Raw genomic sequence first — 22,006 nt, 5'->3', positions numbered from 1 at the left:
AACAGCTCAACTCCTAGAAAGACTGAGGTTAAAAACAGCTATGCCATTCATCAGCCCCAAGTAGAAAAGGTCAGGAGGAGTTAACAGCCATACTTATAAAGGCCCCAGAGAGGCTGTTGAAACGCTGAGACTAGGGGCCCAGGCTCCTTAACCTGGCTCCAAGCCAGCTGGACTCAGGTCATCGGACATGTCTGGGAAAAGCGCTTGTATTGTCAAGACCCTGCAAAGTGAGGGGCAAGGGCCTGGCAATAAGTGACCACAAGCGCATCCAAGAATCATCCATCAGGGGGACTACAAATAGTGGGAAAGTTCTTCCTGTTGAGAAAATGGAGTCAAATTTGGAGGAATCAGCAACCCCCTCTCCCTCAGCAGGCAGACTGCTAACCCCTAACCTCAGTCAGGAGAGGGACCCTCCCCACTAATGTCCACCAGAGGAACAATTAGGGGTTGGTGAAGAAGTCCTCCAAACTGACTTAACCTGCCGTGAACCCAGCAAGTGGACGCCCTGGGCCTATGATTTATAAGGAGGGGTCACTAACAGACAGGGGCCAGGGCAGCTTGCCTAAGTGCTCTACGAAGGTCAGCCTGGAACCCATTACTATAATCATTGGGAAAATCAGTTAGGAGACAAGTGGAAGCAAGCTGAAACTTGAAAAAGACACTAACAGGGGTCTGGCAGATGCCGGTAGAGCCTGCCAGCAGGGACAGCTGGAAGGCCAATTTTTTAGTCACTGCTGAAAGGTGGTTGCTTAAATATCCAAGTCAACACACTGATTTCACTCTGGCTCAATACTCCCCTTTAATTGCATTGGGGAGTCTCTCCACAGAGACAATCTAACACCCAAATACCAAGTGCAGTGAAAGGAAAGTGTGTTATTGAAGTGCAAATGAGGCCCTGGGTGCAGCCTGCAGGCCGGGTCCCACTGGAGCTTTTCCTATTGCCCCAGCTGACGGGCAGATATTGGATGGGCCCCTCTTCAGAGAAAGCTGAAGGAAGGGGTGAGCATCCCATCTCAGCTGGCCCTCGAGAGGGGTCCAGGTGGTGTGCCCCTGCCACCATGCAGCTGCGTGTGCTGCCAAGACCCTGAGACATTTTTCAGGAGCAAGAGTCCGAACAGGGGAGCAAGGCCGGGCAGAGCCTGCTTCCCGCACCTGGGAGCCAAGTCAGATGGAAAGGCCCCTGGAGAGCGGTCATATGTTTGTCAACCAGGTAATATAACCTGTGAGGTGTGTGGCAGATGTGATCAAGGAGTTGAACCTGGAATGTTTTCCTGACTGCCTAGTGCCTGGGAAACAGGCAGATCTCTGAGGTAGCAAGATCTAACAGCCATTTAATTTGGGAGTCCTGACAGGTTTGGGCTACTGGTGGAAACACTCTCCCATAATGACAGCCACGTGGGGGCCAGGCGGAATGGCCCTGGGGCTGCGGGTGAGAGTGGGGGCTTCTGCAGTGACCCTGGCCTTCACCTACTTCACAGCTAAGTATGACAGTATCAGATACAGCCCAAACCCCAGGAGAACTGGGACCTAAACCTCGATGAAAGGCCAGGTGCTGAGAGCAGGTGGCACAAAACCTTCAAGGCTGAATCCTATGTCTGCTGCCAACCATTAGAGATAAGGAAGAAGCCTGTGTCATGTTAAATTCAAACTCAAATTACCTGGGGAAGTTGTTAAGAGCAATTCTGACTTGGTAGGTCTGGGTTTGGATAGCTAAAGTGAGGCCCAATGGCCCACCGGCTTGGTTCTCATTTCTCCAAGCTTCTGGCTCACGTTGCACTTTATCTCAGTCCCTCCAGTGTGTCAGCTGTTCCATATTCATGCATCTGCCAGCCACACCCAATGATCGGAAATCTGTTCAAATGGGGCCCAGAGGATCTGAGAGAAGCATGGCTGGGCCAGTGTGAAGCCAAGCAGTCCTTGTGCAGCAGCCTCCCATTTGGGGTAAATGAAGTCATTTTGGTCTGTTACTCAGGGGGCTCTCATGGACATGGTCTGCTGCAGACAAACAGGCCTGAAGATCAAGTCTTATTTCTCCCACTTACGAGTTGTGGGCTGTTATATAAATTATGTGACCTTTCTGAACTTCTAGTTTCTTACCTGTGTTATGAGAATAGCCATGGGACTAATTCCATACTGAATAGCACTGACGGCTACTGGGGGCTTAAGCACTCTCAGAACCATGCAACTGTAGGAAATGCCTTTGGATAAGAGCAGAAAGTCCACTTCAAGCTTCCCAGAATCCAAGATTCCACCTGACTCTAGGCCAGAAGGAGGAAAGCTGCGCTCTGTGTCCTCTCACCAGAATTGAACAGAAGGTGCTGATCATTCCCTCAACCTCAGACATGGATCAAACTAGAAAGAAGTCTTCAGGCATCTGGGCAATGCCCAATGCCAAGGGCTCAAGTGACACTCAATCTAAGAGACATCTACACTAATAAAAGAGTAAGATACAAATTGACAGTACCTTCGAGACACCCACCAGCCAATCAGGAGCGAGTATGCAAATTAACCCAACAAAGATGGTGGGTTAATTTGCATACACAGGCGCCGAGTGGCTGGGGCGGGGCGGGACACTTGCATCATTGCCATGGCGACAACACAGGCATTCCACACTGCCCCAGCCTCTCCAGGCCTCTGGGCAGTGTGGGAAGGCAGAAAGGTGGCTCTGGGCCTGAGCGAAGGCGGTGCCGGCAGCCAGGGGAAGGAAGGCCCATTCTTGCATGAATCTTCGTGCATCAGGTCTCTAGTTGTCTAATAAAAATAACAATAGCTAACTCTTTATATGAATTATTAATAAACTGTTCTAACTCTTCACATGAATTATGCCATTGTCTTATGAAACTTTCTCAGTGACCACGGATGGTTTTTGGAAAAATCCCTGCGATGCTGTACTCTGTAACAGACATATACTTCTGCCTTGTCTCAAAGCTTCACTCCATTTGGGTTTTTTAAGGTGGGGTTTCCAGAAAGAGAGAGGGTGACAGGGGCTGCACAACCCAGAAAGGAGAGGTGTAGGGGGTGCTGCTGCTACAGGGACTCATTCTGCAGGCCCTCCCTGGCCCTTCATCATTTCCTGTGACCCACCCTCAAAACCCAGCTGTGCCTGAGCACGGCTCCTGAGGGAGCAGAATGGCTCACCTGGGCAGCTAAGAGCAGCATGAATTGAGAGAAACCTCCCCTCCCTCCCACCTTCAAGGACAAAGTGGAGAAGAGGGTCACGGGGCCAACTCTCTGGGCAGTGCCAGGGATCTGAGTTCTCTATGAAGCACCACATGGTGGCAAGGGCGAGGGGGTCGCCCGCACTGCTCATTAGGAGGCACGCAGTGAGGGCAGTGTGCAGAGGAACTCATTCAGTGGGGACATGGAGACTTCGTTTTTCTGAGCATTAGAGATACTCAGAGGGGCCTCCCTGGGACAGTTGGGGTGTGGAGGTGAGTGGGTTGGGAAAGCATAAAAAAACTTATTCAAAATACAGTAAGCAGTTAGTCAAAGGCTTCCGGCCCAGGACCCCAAACTCCGCAGGAGCTGTGCCGCTGGCTCTTTCCTGTCTCCCACGAGCCGCACTCTGAACCCGCAGCCCTCTCCGCATGCAGCACTGCACTGGGACTTTGCCGCTGCTGCTCTCACACACTCACCGTGGGCTGCGTCTCTCTGGGGGAGCACCTGCCGGCTGTCTGCGTACCTCATGACCCTTGGGACGGCAACAGTTTTGCTGTCTTGACTTTCTTGAGCACTCCCTTCTGCCAAAAAGCACGAGGAGAAGGAAAAGTGAGAACACACGTGCAAGCAGCCTTCGTTAGCGGTGCCTCTGACATGAGCAGCCCCTGGGGTTCGCTCAGGTGCCCACCGTGAAGGGCTGGGCAGACAGGAGTCCCCCCTGGGAAACGTCACTGCTGGGGAGGCTCAGGACACTTAATATGTTTAACGCATTCGCCACCTGGAAGAAGAAGGAGCAAATCCCCTGCTTTTGAGAGCAAAAGGGAAGAAAGGAAAAAGGTTTGAGGAAGAGTTCTCCTGGACACCACGCTTTCTTGTTCCTGTTACCTCGGGTACCTCCCTGTCAGGTGCACAGGGGGGTGAGAGGGGCCGATCACCCATGAGGACACAGGGCACTGCGGAGGCACCTGCCACCGCACTGCTGCGGTCACCTCCGAACCTCAGCTGGGTGCGCATTCAAATCTCCTCAGTTCACCTTGTTGGCCTCCCTCCCACGCCTCCCTGAACCACCTGAACAGCCAGTGTGTGCCTGTGGCAGCCCATCTGAAAGAGGCCCCTTGGGAAGCGCGTTAGCATGCATCTTCGTGTTTCTGCGTCCCCCCTCCGTCACTGGCTTTGAGACACTCCGCCAGTGGGGTCACATTCCGGAGCTTCTGAGACATTTAGGAAGCAGTGTTGGCCAGATCTCCTGGCCTTCTAGCTCCTGCTGGAACCTCCCATGCTGCACTCCAGTGGGGACAGGAGGGCAGGCACAGAGAGGCAGGCGCGCCTGCCCCAGAGCCGGGGGGCTGAGGCTGCCCGCGGAAATCCTGGGTTGATGAGGAAAGGGCGAGGGAAATGCACAAAAAGAAAGAAAGGCTGAGATTTCCACTCTGGGTTCCGCACACTGGGTTGTGCCATTTCTCTTTGGAGATACCTGGCCAAGGGGATCAGGGTCGGTGGGGGGGGGGGGGGCGCCTGGTGTCAGCCCAGAGGAAGGGGTAACTCTCTATTATAAGCCGTGCCTGGGGGCTACCTACTTCCCAGTTTGCACAGAGACACTGTTTGCGTCTGAGAGAGCTCCCTCTCCCTCTCTGCACACCCTTCCCCTCCCCCCTGCCCCCGTTTCTCAGGGTCCATACTGAGATCTTCAGTTGAGGCACCATTACAAGTTTTCTACTTGGTCATTTTTCTTTTCTTTGGTTTTTCCAGCTCAGAACTGAAAGCAGGTTAGATTCTACTGACCCAGACCTAGAATCCTGTTTTTCAAACTGGAAAGTTTAGGAACCCCTGCAGGGGGGAATGGGAGAAAGCAGTAACAAGTTTGAGCGAGGCACGCCTTCTGAGCAAGGTTCCTCCCTCCCGGTCCTGGTGCTGAAGCCTTCAGCTCTGTCTTCTTCTCTCCCACCAGGAGGGGGCAAAACACCGCACCCCCTTTACTTTGTTTCTGATACAAAGAAAAAAATAGACAAAATGGTTGTTTATCCCCCTCTAGCAACCCTTTGTATTGTGGAGAGGATGGGGGGGTGGGGGTGGGGGAAAGAAGATGAGGTTGGTGGGCAAGGCACTCAAAGCCTAGAAATCCGCTGGACACCAAAAGCTCACATAACAGTCAGGCTGGCTCCTGGCTTTTATTAGCCAGTTATTTCTAGATTTTAATTTAGATCTTTCTATCTCAGTGTCTCCACCAGGAAAACGTGGCCCAAACCAATAGCAGCTCACAGGGACACTGAAGTGAGCTGGCATTAGAATAAAAGCACTATGAAAACAATTTTAAAATTTCTTCCAATACCCATCTGTTCGTTGGTATTACCCCAATTATAAGAATAGTAGCCATACTTCATGTCTCAAAGACACATCCTGCATACATTAACTATGTAAATGAGAAACCACTGGATTTAGAAATTTTTCTATGCAGGGCCCTGGAGCAGCTAAAGATTAGTTTCTGTCCAAATAAACCCATGGTGTTCTCCAGTTTGGTTCAGCGGTCCATGAGGGTCTGCCTCCTGCTCCCGGGTTTCCCTTCCTGTCAGTATTTCCCAGCATTGACCCGGGTCCTTGTTAAGGGGCCCTGACCGCCTGGGGTGGATGGGATCCACCTGGCAGCTGAAGGAGACCTCTTTGTTGAATTCCATGTGCTGCTTTTTTTGAGCACAATGAGCCAACCGGCGATCTCTGGTCCAGCTTAGCACTAGGTGGTTTTAACCTAAACTCATTCTTTGTCATTCCTGGAGCTGGGTGAGTCACAGGTTTTGTCCTTCTTCCCAGTTTTGGAAGCCAGCAGAAAATGAGGGAGGCGAAAGGTTCCAGCGTGTGAGGAAAGCCTTTCCGGAGCCCCTGAGGCTGAGGAGCAGAGGAAGGCTCTGGAACCCTCTCCAGCCACAGGAGAGGCTCATGGGAAAAGCTCATGTCTAGGACAGGGAAGAACCTTGAAAACAAATGCTTGAGAGACCCTTAGACTGTCCACCAGCTTGGCTCAAGGAATAGCATAACATCCAGGATGCAAGAGAAGAGCGATCAGGGCAAAATGGCTGCATTGATTCTCGGGAGCTGTTACCGAATGGGAGGTAACAGCTTGGTGGTGGTGAGGGATGATACCCACGCTGAGCCTGCCAGCCGAAGGGCCACACTAAACATGTCTCACGTGGTCGGTGGGGAAAATATTCACACTCATAATGAGGCTTCTCTTCTTGGCTTACCTTTGTGATCAAGCAGAGTTTGAGGTCTCCCCATGATCTCATCCTCTGAGGCATTCAAGTTCTGGATCAGAAAGTATGTGGTCATTTTCCCTTTTCCTTTCACTTGGATTTCACCTCTCTCAATTATTTCAAACCCTTGGTTTTCCAGGGCTCTGCACAGAGGGGAAATAAATGCACCAGATTTCAAAGATCACAGTTCTGTAGCGGGAGAGTTGGCTACAATAGGATGGATAATGAGAGAGGAGAAGTCTGAGGCTCAGGGCACACAACGGAGGAGTGGGACTCTGAGACATCAGTAGGGCCTGCTAACGGGGGCAAAGAGGCAGGAGGGGAGAGGAGGGAGGCATGAGTTCAGACATCGGAACAGGGTGCCGGAAGGAGAGGGAGAGCACAGGGGTCCCACCAAAATGCTGTGACCCGATCACCACCTCCCTCCCTCTAGCACACGGCTCATACCCGCAGCCCTCACACCTCTACAACCACACCCCAATGCCTGCGTGTGCACCATCTCTGCATGGTTCTGAAACAAGGGGCTCCTAGGAGATCAGCCCACTCCTCTCCATCTTCTCCAAGTCCCCGATACACCCCAGGGTGTCATCATGCTCATCCTAACTACCCAAGCTACTCCTTGGTTTCTGACTGCCGAGGAACCCAGGAAGAGGATAAAAAGGGGACCATGAAAAGAGACATAGTTATGGAAAAACTATAAAATGTTTACTTATTAACTGGCCACTGAGAGATGTTGGAGAAGAACCACAGAACAGTGCAAACTGGAAAAGTTTCCAATTCATGGTCAGATGCCTCAGCCAGATCTCAGCACTCATCAACCTTCCCTTGTCCTGGACCAGTTTCATGGAGGTTTCAGACATTCACCATGCTCCTCAATTTCCCTCATTTGGCACCTTCTCTCCTCACTCTCAAGCAGCTGACGGTGCCTCCTAATTTGTGATCTGATTCATCTATGAAATTTTAACCATTATAGGTGAGACCCGCAACTTCTCATCTCATTGACCACATCCACCCTTCTCCCCAATCTCAGAGGATGAGGTGTCTTGTTCAAGGGCACCCCATCCATGCTTCCTTACCACCTCCTCAGGTCCAGGCCCCATCAGCCAACTCTCCCCTCATCTTCAGCTCCCTCTCCACCTGCATCCTCCCCTCAGCCTATAAGCATGCCAATATCTCTTTCATCCTAAATAGAAACAAAAAAAACTTTCTCACTTGATTCTATCCTGCTTCAATCCCATAAAAATGCTCTCTTCTTTTTATCCTTCCACCCATAATCCAGTGTCTATCCCCACAATTCTACCACAACTTCTGAAAATGCCCCCCCAAACCTCTGGTGAATATTTTTCAGCCCTTTTACTATATTTGTCATGTTTGTTCAATTTCTCCCCCCTAAAAATATCCACAAGGGAACTTCTTTCCCTGAACTTCCATGCCTGGTTCTTTTCTGTTTCTTCCACCTCATACACAGGCTCTTCTTTCTCCACCTGCCACTGTTCTTTTCACACTGCATCCTTCCCCAGGTGATCTTACCGACTCTCGCGGCTTAATTACTACCTATGTGATGCTTACTCCAAGTCTGGATCCCCAACCAACAACTCCACTTCAAATTTTATTCATCCATTTCACTGAACCTTTACCTAGATGTTCCACAATTCCTTTGAATTCAACACTCCCACACCTGAACTCGCCATCTGCCGCGATGACAGGGACTCCCTCTCACTTGCCCTGTTTCAGATGGAGAGATTCAGGCCCTAGTCCCCCAAGGTGGAGACCTGGGAGACATTTGAGGCATCTCCCTCTTTCTCATCCTCCATTTGTAGTAATTACCAAGTTTAGCTGATTTTACCTTCCCCTAAGTCCCCACTGCCAATGTTTGATTCAAATCAAACTCCTAACAGGTCTTCTCTTTCCCATTTCTTGATGCTCATATCTGTGCTACTTGGTTGTGAGTGGAGAGCTCACATAGGACCCTGGCCTTGCCGCTGTCTGTGCTCTCACCTTCCTTAGGGGCTCTTCCTCACCTACTGTGTAAGCCCCAGCCCCTCAATAAGCTAAATTGTTTATAAATCTCTGTACTGATTCTACCTCAGTGTTTATCCTGCTTGTTTTTCACTCCCAATACCCCAATTGGAGCTAAATCCGACTCTGGAACTCCTTGCTCAAGATTCCACTCAGGAATATCCTCCTCCACAAAGAATTTCTTTATTGGATTAGGCACGCTTGCCCCATGACACACACTGTAATTCCCTCCAGGCCTGATCCCCTGGGTTGTATCCAGGCTCTACTCCTTCCTAGCCTACCTGTGACCGGAGGCAACTAGTTACTAACCTTTTAGTGCCTGATTTTTTTTCATCTGTAGATAAGAATAATAATAGTATATTTTCATAGAATTGTTGTAACAATAAATGAACTAACATATGTAAAAAAACTTGGGATAGAATGTGACCTCTTGTAAGTTCTCAAAAAACCATAAGTATCTTTTTATGTATATCTTTATCATAAGATACTTTATCATAAGTATCTTTTTATGTATATCTTTATCACACTTTTAAAATAATGATCTGTGAATATTTCTTTCTTCTTCCACTAGACTGAGGGTCGGCAAACTTTTTTTTGTAAAAGAACAGGTAGCAGCCCAGCTCATATGTCTCAGTGACTGAATGTCAACCCATGAATCACCGTTCAAGTCCGGTCACCATTCAATTCCCACTCAGGGCACATGCCCTGGTTGCTGGCTCCATCCCCAGAAGGGGTATGCAGGAGGCAGATGATTGATGATTCTCTCTCATCATTGATGTGTCTAACTCTCCCTCTCCCTTCCTCTCTCTGAAATCAATAAAATATATTTTAAACAAACAAACAAACAAATAAACAGATAGTAAATATTTTTGGCTTTGTGGGCCATAGAGTCTTTCACAATTACTCAACTCTACTGTTGTAACGTGAAAACAGCCAAAGACAGTATGTAAATAAGAGCATAGCTGTGTTCTAGTAATACTTTATTTACAAAAATAAACATAAAGTGGCGGACTGGATTTGGCCTCTGGGCTGTTTTTTTTTGGTAATATTAAATATACATCTAGACTTTATGCTACTTGAGAGCAAAACTATCTTATAGCAGAGGCTCAACAATGTCTATTGTCTGACACAATGTCTTCTGTAAGCTAGTGTGGCATGGAAGAGTAAGCACGGGTTTCCTCCACTACCCCATCTCCTGGCTGCTAGGCCTCTGTAAGTTCTGGAGGGAGAAGGGACAAAGGAAAGCATGAGTAAGTGAGTGGTTACCTGTAGGCTGTGGGACTGAGGTGCACTTTGTCGGGAAGCCCATGACTTTCCATCCTAGAAGCTGTGTTCACAGTGTCACCAAACAAGCAGTACCGTGGCATCTTGTCCCCCACAACACCTGCTAAGACCGGCCCAGTATGAATCCCTACTCTGATCTGTAAAGAGAGAACCTCACTGAAAAGAGAGCATCAAATAGTCTTGCTCTTATTTTTAAACTGTGGAATAATTTACATAAAATAAAAGATCTTAAGTGTTTCAAGAAATGCATGTATCCTATAGCCACCATCCAAAATAAATTATAGATTAGCTAATATAGATCTCATAAATATGTTGGGCCCCTTCCAGTTCAGTTCTATCCTCTCTGCAGAGGCAATCACCTTCTTATTTCATTGACCATAGATTAATTTGCCTGTTCTACAATTCACATAAATGGTATTATATAGTACTAGAGGCCGGGTGCACGAATTCATGTACCAGTGGGGTCCCTCAGGCTGGCCTGCGGGATCGGGCTGAAACCAGCTCTCCAACATCCCCTGAGGGGTCCCAGATTGTGAGAGGGTACAGGCCAGGCCGAGGGACCCCACTGGTGCACAATTGGGGCTGGGGAGGGACGTGGGAGGTTGGCCAGCTGAGGAGGGACCGTGGGAAGGATCCAGGGCATGTCTGGCCCATCTAGTTCAGTCCCAGTTGGCCAGACTCCAGCAGCAAGCTAACCTACCAGTTGGAGCATCTACCCCCTGGTGGTCAGTGCATGTCATAGCGAGAGGTTGAGCAGCCTTAGCATATCATTAGCATATTGCGTTTTGATTAGTTGAACCGCCGTCTAGTCGCCTGGACACTTAGCATATTAGGCTTTTGTTATATAGGATATCCTATTCTGAACCAGGCTCATTTATGCAACATAATGTCTTTGAGCTTCACCATACTGTTGTATGTACCGGTTGTTCATTCCTTTTTTGCTCAATACTATTCTAATGTAAGAATATATCACAATTTATTTATTCAGTCTCCTATTCCCAAACATAAACATTAGGTTATTTCCAGTTTGAAGCTGTTAGGGATATTCTTGTACTGATCCTTTTATGGACATACATTTTCATTTTTCTCAGGTAAATACCCAGAAGTGGGATTTCTGGGTCACAAGGTAGATGCCAGGTAGATGTATATTTAATGTTCCCAAAGGAAAAAGAAAGAAAAGAGAAAGAAACTTTGCCCAACAACTCTCCAAAGTCGAAACCATTCTACATTCCTATCAGCCTTGTGACACTTCCAGTTGTCCTCAGTCTCACCACCATTTGGTCTTATAGTGGGTGTGAAATGATATCTCATTGTGATTTTAATTTGCATTTCCCTGATGGCTAATGATGCTAAACACATTTTTATGTATGTATGTATTGTCCATTCATATATCTTTTGTGAAAAGTCTTTTCAAGATTTTTTTTCATTTAAAATAATTGAGTTGTTTATTTTTTATTGTTAATATATAGGAGTTCTATATATATTTATATATGTAATATATATATTATAAATATTTGTTCCATTTTGTGATTTTGTATATTCAATTTCTTTAATATAGAGAAATGTAAAAATTCTAAGAATATATTGGTTCACTAGGGCTGCCATAACCAAATACCACAGACTGAGTGGCTTGAACAACAGAAATTTACTTTCTCACAGTTCTAGAGGCTGGAAGTCCAAGATCAAGATGTCAGCAGGTTTGGTTTCTCTGTAGCCTTTCTCCTTGGCTGGCAGGTGGCCACTGCTTACTGTATCCTCCCTGTGTGCATGTATCCCTGGTATCTGTTCATGTATTCAAATTTTCTCTTCCTATCAAGACACCAGTATGACTGGATTAAAGCCCACCCTAACTGCCTCATCTCAACCTAATCACCCCTTTAAAAGCCCTGCCTCCAAATAATGATCTACGAACATTTCTTTCTTCTTCCACTATCCTTCCTTATCCCTAGCTTTTGGCTGAATAACCCTATGTACTTGGTTACATGTGGATATGTACATTTCAGGGGGGACACAATTGGCCCACAGCATTAAAGTTTATCTTTTTTTTTTCTTTTACTGTTAGTGCTTTTTGTGTCCTATCTAAGAAATAAATGCTTACCCCAAAGACACGAAGCTATTCTCCTATATTTGCTTTGAAGAAGCTTTATAGTTCTAGAATTTATGTTAGGTCTGTGATACATATTAAATTAATTTTTATATATAAAGTGAGGGAGGTTTGAGGTACATTTTTCTTTCCATGTGTATATTAAATTGTAACAGAAACATTTCTCAAGAAGGGTTCCTTCCCACACTGAATTGATTTGATGCCTTGGTCAAAAATTAATTGACCTTAAATATGTGTTCTCTATACTGCTAAGCACTCTATACTGCTCCAATGACTTATTTTTCAATCCTTCTGCCAATTCTACCCTGTCACTATTACTCTAGCATTAGAATAAGTCTTGAGATTCAGTATTCTAAGTCTTCCAATTTTATTCTTTTCTAAGATTTAAGACTAGATATAAATAGTTTGTTTTTATTTAATTTTCTAACTTTTTGTTCTTAGCATATAAAAATTCAAATATTTTTTGTGTATAGTCCTTTTCTAGTGAGACCTTGGTAGACTTACTATTTAGATCTGGTAATTTACTATAGCTTGTTAAGGTTTATTAGATGCACTATTATTTGGGCTGTGAATAATGATCATTCTACTTCTCTTCAGTTTTTATGTCTTATATTTATTTTTCTTGCCTTAATGCACTGGTAGGACTTTTGATATATTTGACTATATATTGTATGTATTGTATTTATCCTGTTTTAGTTTGCTAAGCTCTTAGAAATGTGGGGTGATATCTTTCATAAATATTGAAAAATTTCAACCATTGTTTCTTCAAATATTTTTTTCTGAGCCATTCTCATTCATTATATTTTCCTTCTAGGACTCCAGTTCCACTTATGGTGATCCATTTCATATTGTCCTACAGATGTAGGATGCTTTCTTTCTTCCTTTTCTTTTTTTTTTTTTTTTATCATTTTCTTCTTTGTGTTTCAGTTTGGATAATTTCTATTGCTTTGTTTTTAAAATCTCTGATCCTTTTCTCTACTTTGTCTAGTCTTTCTTAACCCCATAAAATGAATTATTTACTTCTGATTTCTGATATAATGGTTTTTATTTTCATGGGCCAGATAGAGAGACTGATTAATAGATAGGTTAATAGACAGAGAATAAATAGAGAGAGAATAGAGAGAGTAGATAAACTTTGTGTGTGTGTTTCCAATCAATTCAAACTTCTTCCCCCTTTCCAGTAGATCCTTCAAAATATTTATCATAGTTATTTTCAAGACTCTGTTTAATAATTCCAATATCTAAGCCATCTCTGGACCTGCTTCTATTAACTATTTCCTCTATTGGCTATATACTACATCACCATTTTCTTGTGTTTTCTTGCATTTCATATTTTAAATTATTTAATTATATGTCCCATATTGTGTGTGAAAGTACAATAGAGACTGAGGTAGGTAATATTTACCCACCAGAAAAGTTTATACTCATTCTTCGTCAGATTGCTAGAGTGGAGGCTGAGTGAACTTATCTGTGTCTGAGTGGGGTCTTGGCTTTTTCCAGATATATTGCTGGTTTCTATAGAGCACTGATTTCAAATGTTACAAAGACTGGATAGGGACTTTCACTCAGCAGAGCTCGGGATCTGAACACCAGCAAAGTTCTGAGAACCTCATCAGTCCTACCTTGGCTCTCCCTACCTGAGGAGATTTCTCTCTGCCTCCAGACTTCAAAGGGTCATTGTAATGTACTTGGTGAACTCCAAGAGTACCTCAGAGGAATTTCTCTTAGTTCTTCTGCTTTAACATCATCCCTCCATAGGCCACTGCCTTGCATTTGGGGAAGGTCCTATATACCTCAGGAACTGAGATCTCTCTCAACTCTCCTTCCTTATCCCTCGCCTTTGGCTGACTAACCCTATGTACTTTGTGAAGGCCTATGGAGAAGAGTTGGTAGATGGGTACAGCCTCTGTGGCCAGGACATATCAAAGACAAGATTTGGGAGATTCTAACCTGTCATTTCAGCCCTAGGGTGGCCATAACATGTTCTCTAAAATTTAGACTGGTTTCTCCTTACCCTCGATTCTGGTGGATTACTTCTGCTGCTCTCCTAGTGGTGAATGTAATTATGGGTGTCTTCTCCTTGAAAGGGCTTGACATTTTCTAGAATTTAGCTAGTTTATATTTCTTTGATTTTTTTTTTAAGTTCTAGTATGGAAATAGAAGTCTCTTGCAGCATTCTACATCTTAACCAGATTTACTTTTCTTTTTGTTTTCATTATAGATTTTCTCCTGAAATATGATTATAAATTCCTCTAGGAAAAGGAGCCTGTCATATATTTCTCTGAATCCTTCAAAGCACCTAGTAATACTGTCTCATGCATCGTATGACCTCTGCAAATGTATATTAAAGGCTATATGAATTAAATAATAGACCTCAAAGAGTACTAATTTTAAAACTGTAGAAATGAAGTATGAAATAAACTGAAAATGACAACAAAAGAAGCTAAAGGTGGATTGTAAATTTGATTAGAAATGCAAAACTAGATGCCAAGATTGATTCTAAATTATTCATGTGGTTATAGTAACAATGCAGTCTCACCCTATCAGCAGTGATTGAAAAGACCAAAAGCCTTTCATTTAGAAGCCAGATGTTGGCCATGAATATTGAGAAGTACTTAGAATAGTAGGCCAGAGGATGCTAACTGGTCAACTTAAGACTCTGGCTTCTACTGAAGGACTATAAAGAAAAGCCAAAAAATAAAAACCACCCCACAAATAACAACAACAGCTATAAAGGAAAGATAAAATAATAAAAATCATTACATAAAGGATGACATACATTTTAGAAACAGCACATTGAGTATAAGTTTTTGAGAATTTGAATAAAATTGTCTTTGTTTCATTATCTTGTAAAAAAAAAATGAAAAGAAATGCAGCACAATTATATTAAGAGAGAAAATGTTTCTAGTCCTTTTCCTACTGCCTTAAATAAACCCATATGACATGCTGTTCTGATGGATATTTAAAGATGCTCCTAATTATGTCCCTATTCTTACCTTAGAAATGATAATACCTTTTTCTGTCCCCCCCCACTCCCTTGGTAAATCTACCATGAGAGTTTCCAGTAATTTACTGTTTAATTTCATTCTTACAGTTGTAGCATGATTTATACCTCTGTTGCTATGCTTCTTTCACACACACACACACACACACACACACACACACACACACACACTATTTACACAACAGTATATTTTCAATTAATTATTTTTTCTTTGATAGCTTCCATTAGTCCTTAAAACATATCTCTTATCTCCACTCCCTCATTGCCTCCCATCTTAATTTATTATTTCTTATATTGAGGGCTTTATTTAACACGTGTATCTGTGTGCATACAACAGGGCAAGTATTGTGGACATAATGTTCTTGCAATTACCTAAAGCCAACTTTTACTCAGAAGACTACAGTGGCCACAATGACCAGTATCTGCAGCATTTCTCAGCTTTGAAATTAGTGTGGTGAGGGTGAGTGGAACACATTTTCAGAGTCTCCTGCGTAAGGGTTTATTCCATCCTATAATTGGTTTTATTCCTTTTTAGTTGGCTACTTGAAGATCTGACTGATTAGAGCAGGGAAGTGATTAAATTTTAAAAGGCAAAAACACTGTTCTAAGCCATCTCAGGCCAATTAGGATCTGCTGAGCAGACAGAAGGAGACACTTACTTTTCATTTCCTAAATTGCCCAACTTTTATAGAGTGAACTAGCTGCAGGAGCAGCTTCCTGCGAGAAAGGAGAGCAGATGCCTCACTAATGGCCCCGTCGGGGAAGGAAAGCTGTTCTGAATATCTTACGGCACCATGGTGTCTGGCCTGCTGGCTGGAGACAGTTTCACACCTCAGCCCGAGTTCTGAACCTGTCAAACAGCAAGTTGGATTCACAATTTTTCTAAGCTGGAAAAGTTGGCTAGTTAGTAAACCTGACCACTTGTTGAAATGTGTGAACAGAAAAGTGGAATTATAAATGAGCTGGCTTCCAACATGGATGGAAGCCTACAAAGTAAATGAGGAGGCGTGCTCAGCACTGTCCTAAATTATGGACAGAGAAACTTGCAGTGAATCATGTGAAAATCCTGAGTTCCAAAGCCTCCTCTGAAATTTGAGAGAAGTTGGAACAATAATATCCTGACTAATATCTCTGTTACTTAGAAACATATGCAAGAGAAGAGAAGAGCTGGGAGAAATCATTCATTTGAATTACTGTAACATACCCAGGAAGCATCTAAGCAGACAAATAAGAAGAATTCTACTTTTTTGTGTGAGATGGTTGGTATTAAGCAATCACCCAGTTGCTCTCTACCTGGATGGACTCTCCAGTAACAGGATTCATCACTTCTTTTGCAGAAATTCTCATCCCCAAAGCAAAATTAGCCACTCTTTGAGCATGGCTTCCAATAGGTACTGGAACACCCCCTACCACCATATAAGCATCTCCTATTGTTTCCACCTGTAATGGAAAAGAGGGTATTCAGAGGTTTTCCTGGATGCTCCAAACATATCACTAGACTAGAAGCCCGGTGCATGAAATTCGTGCACGGAGGGGGGTTGTCCCTCAGCCCAGCCTGTACCCTCTCCAATCTGGGACCCCTGGAGGGATGTCCGACTGCCCGTTTAGGCCTGATCCCGGTGGACATCCCTCTCACAATCCAGGACTGTTGGCTCCCAACTGCTTGCCTGCCTGCCTTCCTGATTGCCTCTAACCGCTTCTGCCTGCCAACCTGATCACCCCCTAACCACTCTGCTGCCAGCCTGGTTGATGCTTAACTGCTCCCCTGCCAGCCTGTTTGCCCCCAACTTCCCTCCTCTGTCGGCCTGGTCACCCCTAACTGCCCTCTCCTGCAGGGTTGATCACCTCCAACTGCCCTCCCTTGCAGGCCGGGTGCCTCCCAACTGTCCTCTCCTGCTGGCCATCTTGTGGTGGCCATCTTGTGTCCACATGGGGGCAGGATCTTTGACCACATGGGGGCAGACATATTGTGTGTTGGAGTGGTGGTCAATGTGCATATTACTCTTTTATTAGATAGGATAGAGGCCTGGTGCTGGAGTGGGGGCCAGCTGGTTTGCCCTGAAGGGCGTCCCTGATCAGGGTGGGGTTCCCTTGGGGCATGGGGCAGCCTGAGCGAGGGGCCTGTGGTGGTTTGCAGGCCAACCACGCCCCCTGGCAACCCAAACGGAGGCCCAGGTATCTGGAATTTATTTTCCTTCTACAATTGAAACTTTGTAGCCTGGAGCAGAGCCAAGCCTGCTGCTCCCTCCGCAGCTGGCAGCCATTTCTGTGGCAGTTAATTCACCTTCTATAATTGAAACTTTGTAGCCTTAAGCGGAGGCTGGGCCCGGCCAGGGTGTGCGGAAAGCTTTGCTTCCCCTGTTGCCGCCGGCAACCCTGGCTTGCATTCTCAAGCTCTGTTCTGCCGCCATTCTGTTTGAATTTGTTTACCTTCTATAATTGAAACTTTGTAGCTTGAGTGGAGGCTTAGGCCTGCAACAGCTCGAGGAAAGCTTGGCTTGCTCTGTTACCTGGGAAACCTTGCTCTCTATGGCTGTAGCCATCTTGGTTGGGTTAATTTGCATACTTGCTATGATTGGCTGGTGGGCGTGACTGGTGGGCGTGGCTTGTGGGTGTGTCGATTGTACGGTCAATTTGCATATTATCTTTTTATTAGGTAGGAGATTTCTGTCATTTTTCACATGTTGGTAGAAGGACCATATCAACATGGTAATTATTTTCTGGGGGTATGAGGAGTGTGAAGAAGGAGGTGGGAAGGAAAATGACTCAGAAAACAATCCAGAGAAAGCCAAAAGGCCTCTCTGCTTCTGGTGGAAACAAATCCCAGGGAAGATGAAGATGAAGCTGCTGGGGTAGGTGTAAGATGCTGTGTATTCAATATGCATTATTTGGGTTTGGGTTTGATGCTGACTTTAAGGAGTAGGAGAACTCCTCTCTGGGAAAACAGTGTGCCCACCCCCTCCACACCCCTCAAGCATCTTAGTATTGGGTATTATGAGGGATTCCTAAGAAACTAAAATTTATAAAATACTTCCAATTCCCTTTGAGCTCTTCCTCCTCACCCTGCTCTCATCCACATCAAACACCAGACCAGTAAAGAGAAAGGCCTGCAACTGAGGACCTGCCTGCTGAGAGCACGGACGCCCGCCCTGCAGGACACAAACACTTACTTTGTAGACGTCGTGGACACTAGTTAACCTGTCAAACTTGGAGTACATTGAATTCAGCATATTCACGATTTGGATAGGTTCACAGGCAGCACAGATGTTCGTAAATGTCACCACATCGCTAAAGAGGATTGTGCAGGTTTTAAATTCTCCTGCGACAGAAACCAGGTATTAGTAATAGCCAAGGATATAGAATAATAATTCCATGGATTCTAAATTCAAGTGCCCCCTGTGAACCAAGTCTGACTATGCCTCGAGGAAAAGGAGCCAGATGCCACTGACCATTCACCATTCACCCAGCTGACGTTTATTGAGTGCCCGCTATGAGCTAGTCATCCTGCTGGGAAAACCATATAACATGACACAGACACAGACCCTGCTTTTAAGAAGCTCCCAGTCCAGAGAGGGAGACAAAAGAGCAAACAGATACTCAATAAGATGTGCCAAGTGCTGTGGGATGTCAGAAATGGGTTGGGTGGGCACTGACTTAAGAGAAGCCCCGGGTCCAAGGCAGAGCCTGAACTACAGGAGGCCAGAGTCAGGGCTGGTAGAGTCTGGGCACCATGAAGTGCAGCGGTGAAGCTCCCATATCCTCACCATGTCCTTAACTCATCTGGCTTTTCGGCTCTCGCCATGCTTGCTAATTACATATAGCAGCCAGATGATCTGTTTAAGTCAGATCTCTGATTCCTCTGCCTCAAATTTTCCATGACTTCCACACACTCAAATTAAAACACAAAATCCTTACCATGGCCGAAAAGGGGACCTGCTCTCCCCCACCACCTCTCGGACCTCCTGTCTCCATCCCTCCCTCCAGCTTACTCCAGCCCAGCTGGCCTGCTTGGGGTTTCTCCAGCATAGCCTCCTGCTTGGGCCCTTGCACCTGCTGTTTCCTCTGCCTGACACACTCTTTTCTCAAATACCCATGGGGCTCTGTCTTACCATTTCAAATGGAACCACCTCAGTGAGAACTTTCCCGACCACCCTATCGAAAGTAATAGTTCCTAGATATGTGTCCTCTTAGTCTGAATGCTGCCCTCCACCCCATAAGACTTATACGGCATGATATCTTACCTTATAATAGACAAGTATGCAAATTGACCGCACCTTCGCTATGCCCAAGCCATGCCCACCAACCAAGCCACGCCCATCAACCACGCCCACCAGGAAACCGTGGCAGGGACGCTGGGTGTGGCGGAGCCCAAGGCCGGGAAAGCCGCCCGAGGCTTTCCCGGCCTTGGGCGCCAGCGGGGAGCCAGCGCTGATCGCAGGAGACCACTAGGGGTCGGCTCCTGCGATTGGTAGCAGGGACGCTGGGTGCAGCCGAGCCCAAGGCCACCGCCCAGGGCCAAGCCCGGACCCTGAAAGAAGGCAGAAGGCAGTGACCACAGCCAAGGCCTGGGTCCCCGGTGCCGGCAGAAAACTGGTGCAGGCAGCCAGGTGAATGAAGGTCTATTGCACAAATCTTCGTGCAAACAGGCTACTAGTTTTATATAAGATTGTTTATTAGGGTGTTGCCTATCTCCTCCATTGGGACATAAGCTTCAGGAGATGAGAGACTGTTTTGAACTCTGCTGTAACCCTGGCACCTAGAGCAGGGCCTGGCACATAGTAGATGCTCAATAAGTATGTGTTGAATGACTATATGGATATCTCTTTGACCAGAGCTGGGTGCCTTCTGTATTATTTGTTCCTATGGTAACAGTCTCCCATTCATCTAACTTTCTGTTCCCTGTGGTTTCTGGCCTACCATTCTCTCTATATTCTTCCTACTTTTATCATCTTCTTTTAAAATACATTTCACTGGTTTCCCCCCTTTTTACATAATAGGTGTCCCCTAAAGGTCAGTACACACTGTCTTCTCTTTCCACCTCATGCCCCCTAGGTGACCTTCTCCATCATTCATAGGGTCTATGATGAACTACCACCCACCCTGGGATCACGCCCAGATCTTTGACCCAGAACTTCCGTTGAGCTCTCCCTACAATTCCTGACCGCCTGTCGGTCATGCTATAGAGTGCCTCCCACAGGCATTTCACACGCAACAGCTCTAAAACGGGCCGGGCTTTGCTGCCCTCAAGCCTATTCTCTCTGTTCTGCCTTACGATAAAGTATCACATCTTTCCGCGCTATAACCCTCACACTCATCACTGACTCCTGTCCCTTACCTTCCCCATCTTATCAGTTATGAAATCCTGCTGATTCCTACTCATGTCTCAATTCACGCCTTCCTCATCACTGAACTGCACTTTCATGGGACGTGCTCTCAGGGTGCCTCCCTCACGTGTGTTCTCTGCACTGTAACCAAAATTGTACCAGTATTTCTAAAGCTAGTCATTATAAGAAAAATACTTCATTGAATTTCTACATCTAAAATATAAAATCATTTTCTTTCCCTTGGTAATCCAGATTCATCACTCTATCAGCTGAGCCTCATCCTATCTGCCCGCCTCATAAGGCCCCACTTTGCCATGTACCCCGTGTTCTAAGGACAATACCTGCAGTACTTACTTTTCCATGACCTTACCTTTCCTCTTACCATCTCACTCTTCCAAATGCCCCCTCCTTTTTGCGGATATTCAGCCTCATCGCCCAACTCAAGTGCCACCACTTTATATAAGCCTTCACAACACCCCCTATTTATCCTTAATTTCCCTGTTATCTGTGTTTCCACAGCACCTTATGCGGTAGAAAGAGCATGAATTTTTGAATTAGATAAACTTATTGGTTTACTCATAAGCTGGGGTGAATGTAAATTAGCTCAGCTGTACAGTATGGATAAATAACACCTCCCTCCTAGAAATATTCAGAAAATTAAATGAAATAGCAAACATAAAATGTCTAACAGATTCTGGCACAATTCTTGCTCCTACATGGATGTTCATTTCCTTTCCTTCGGCCATGCCCATGCCCTCCCCCACTAATTTATTCTGTGTATATCTCTCAAACCCACAAAACTGCAAACTGTTTTGTGTTCCCAGGACCTGGAATAGCACCCTGGCACTAAGTAAGTTCACCTTGCATGTTAGTGAATGAACACATGCCCACTACAAATGGAAGGTTCAGAGTAAACATAAGATCCTTCCCTCCAGAAATAGCTTGCTCTCCCAGAAGGGCCCCAAAAGGCACCCCTTGATTTAATGCTTAGGTGTCTAATTTCCAGTCATAGTGAAGAACTGTATTCATGGCCACTGGGCAAAGGCCAGGCTTAGGATGCAGCTTTAAATTTCTGGGGAACATTATATATGCTGGTGTAGCTGACAGGCATTTTTATTTAATCCCTATTTCACTTCTGTATTATTTTTATTATTCTCAAAGCAGACAGAAGAAAACCGAGGCTATGTAACCCAAGATCACGTTGCTCAGAAGCGATGGAGCCAGAATTCAAATCCAGATCTGCCTGGTTTCAGATCCTATGCCCTAACCACTTAGGCACACTGCCTCACGCTCGGAGGTCCTAGGACAGGAAGGGAGGGCCTTACCTGCAGCCACCTTTTTGCCTTCCTTCAGCTGGTTGGCCACATGTTCAGGTAGCATGGCGTAAAGCAAGGTCTCTGTTTTCTTCTTTTCTATGGCCAAGTGTTTAGAGAGGACTCGCAGCTCTTCCTTCTTCCTCTCCAACTGAGTGGACAGCTCCATCTCAGCGAGGCGCTGCTGGTTCAGCAGGATGAGGTCCCTGGTGGTGTCGTGGGGGGCGAGGTCGGAGAGATGCATCTGGCGCTCCTCCAGCTCCTGCAGGCTGCGGAGCTTCGGGGAGCACAGGTATATCATGCACCGCACGGACTCCATCCAGATCATCTGGCCTTGCCATCATGGAGAGAAAGGCGACAAGAAAGCCAGTCACCAAGAGGAGAGGACCTGGCTCCCCGACCGTCACCACGTAGTGAGCCTTTCTAGCCAGGGCGCAGTCTCACTCCTCCCAGTTTAGCCAGATGTTGTGAAAGTTATCTATACGTCCTGCCTCTACTTCTTCATCCCCCCTCTCGACATGGCCTCCAAACACCTGCTCCTGCACAGGGCTGCC

At 45.8% G+C, this 22,006-nt stretch overlaps 1 protein-coding gene across 1 annotated transcript in view; it reads right to left on the bottom strand.

Moving 5' to 3' along the window:
* Window positions 1–291: 291 nt before the first annotated feature.
* The window catches only part of LOC103295621 (guanylate cyclase soluble subunit beta-2-like), a 64,265-nt gene continuing 42,550 nt past the window's right edge, over window positions 292–22,006 (bottom strand). Inside the window, exons 9-16 of the mRNA XM_054720278.1 lie at window positions 21,465–21,785; window positions 17,986–18,134; window positions 16,109–16,255; window positions 9,690–9,844; window positions 6,396–6,547; window positions 3,636–3,740; window positions 2,098–2,198; window positions 292–315 (exon numbers count right to left, since the gene is read on the bottom strand). Of these exons, the coding sequence (XP_054576253.1) occupies window positions 292–315; window positions 2,098–2,198; window positions 3,636–3,740; window positions 6,396–6,547; window positions 9,690–9,844; window positions 16,109–16,255; window positions 17,986–18,134; window positions 21,465–21,785 (1,154 nt within the window). The remainder of the gene's footprint in view (window positions 316–2,097; window positions 2,199–3,635; window positions 3,741–6,395; window positions 6,548–9,689; window positions 9,845–16,108; window positions 16,256–17,985; window positions 18,135–21,464; window positions 21,786–22,006) is intronic.

This window comes from Eptesicus fuscus, chromosome 8, assembly GCF_027574615.1.
Source record: "Eptesicus fuscus isolate TK198812 chromosome 8, DD_ASM_mEF_20220401, whole genome shotgun sequence".
Classification (NCBI taxonomy): domain Eukaryota; kingdom Metazoa; phylum Chordata; class Mammalia; order Chiroptera; family Vespertilionidae; genus Eptesicus; species Eptesicus fuscus.
The sequence above is the reverse complement of the archived record's forward strand: the minus strand, read 5'-3'. Positions and strand labels throughout refer to the sequence as shown.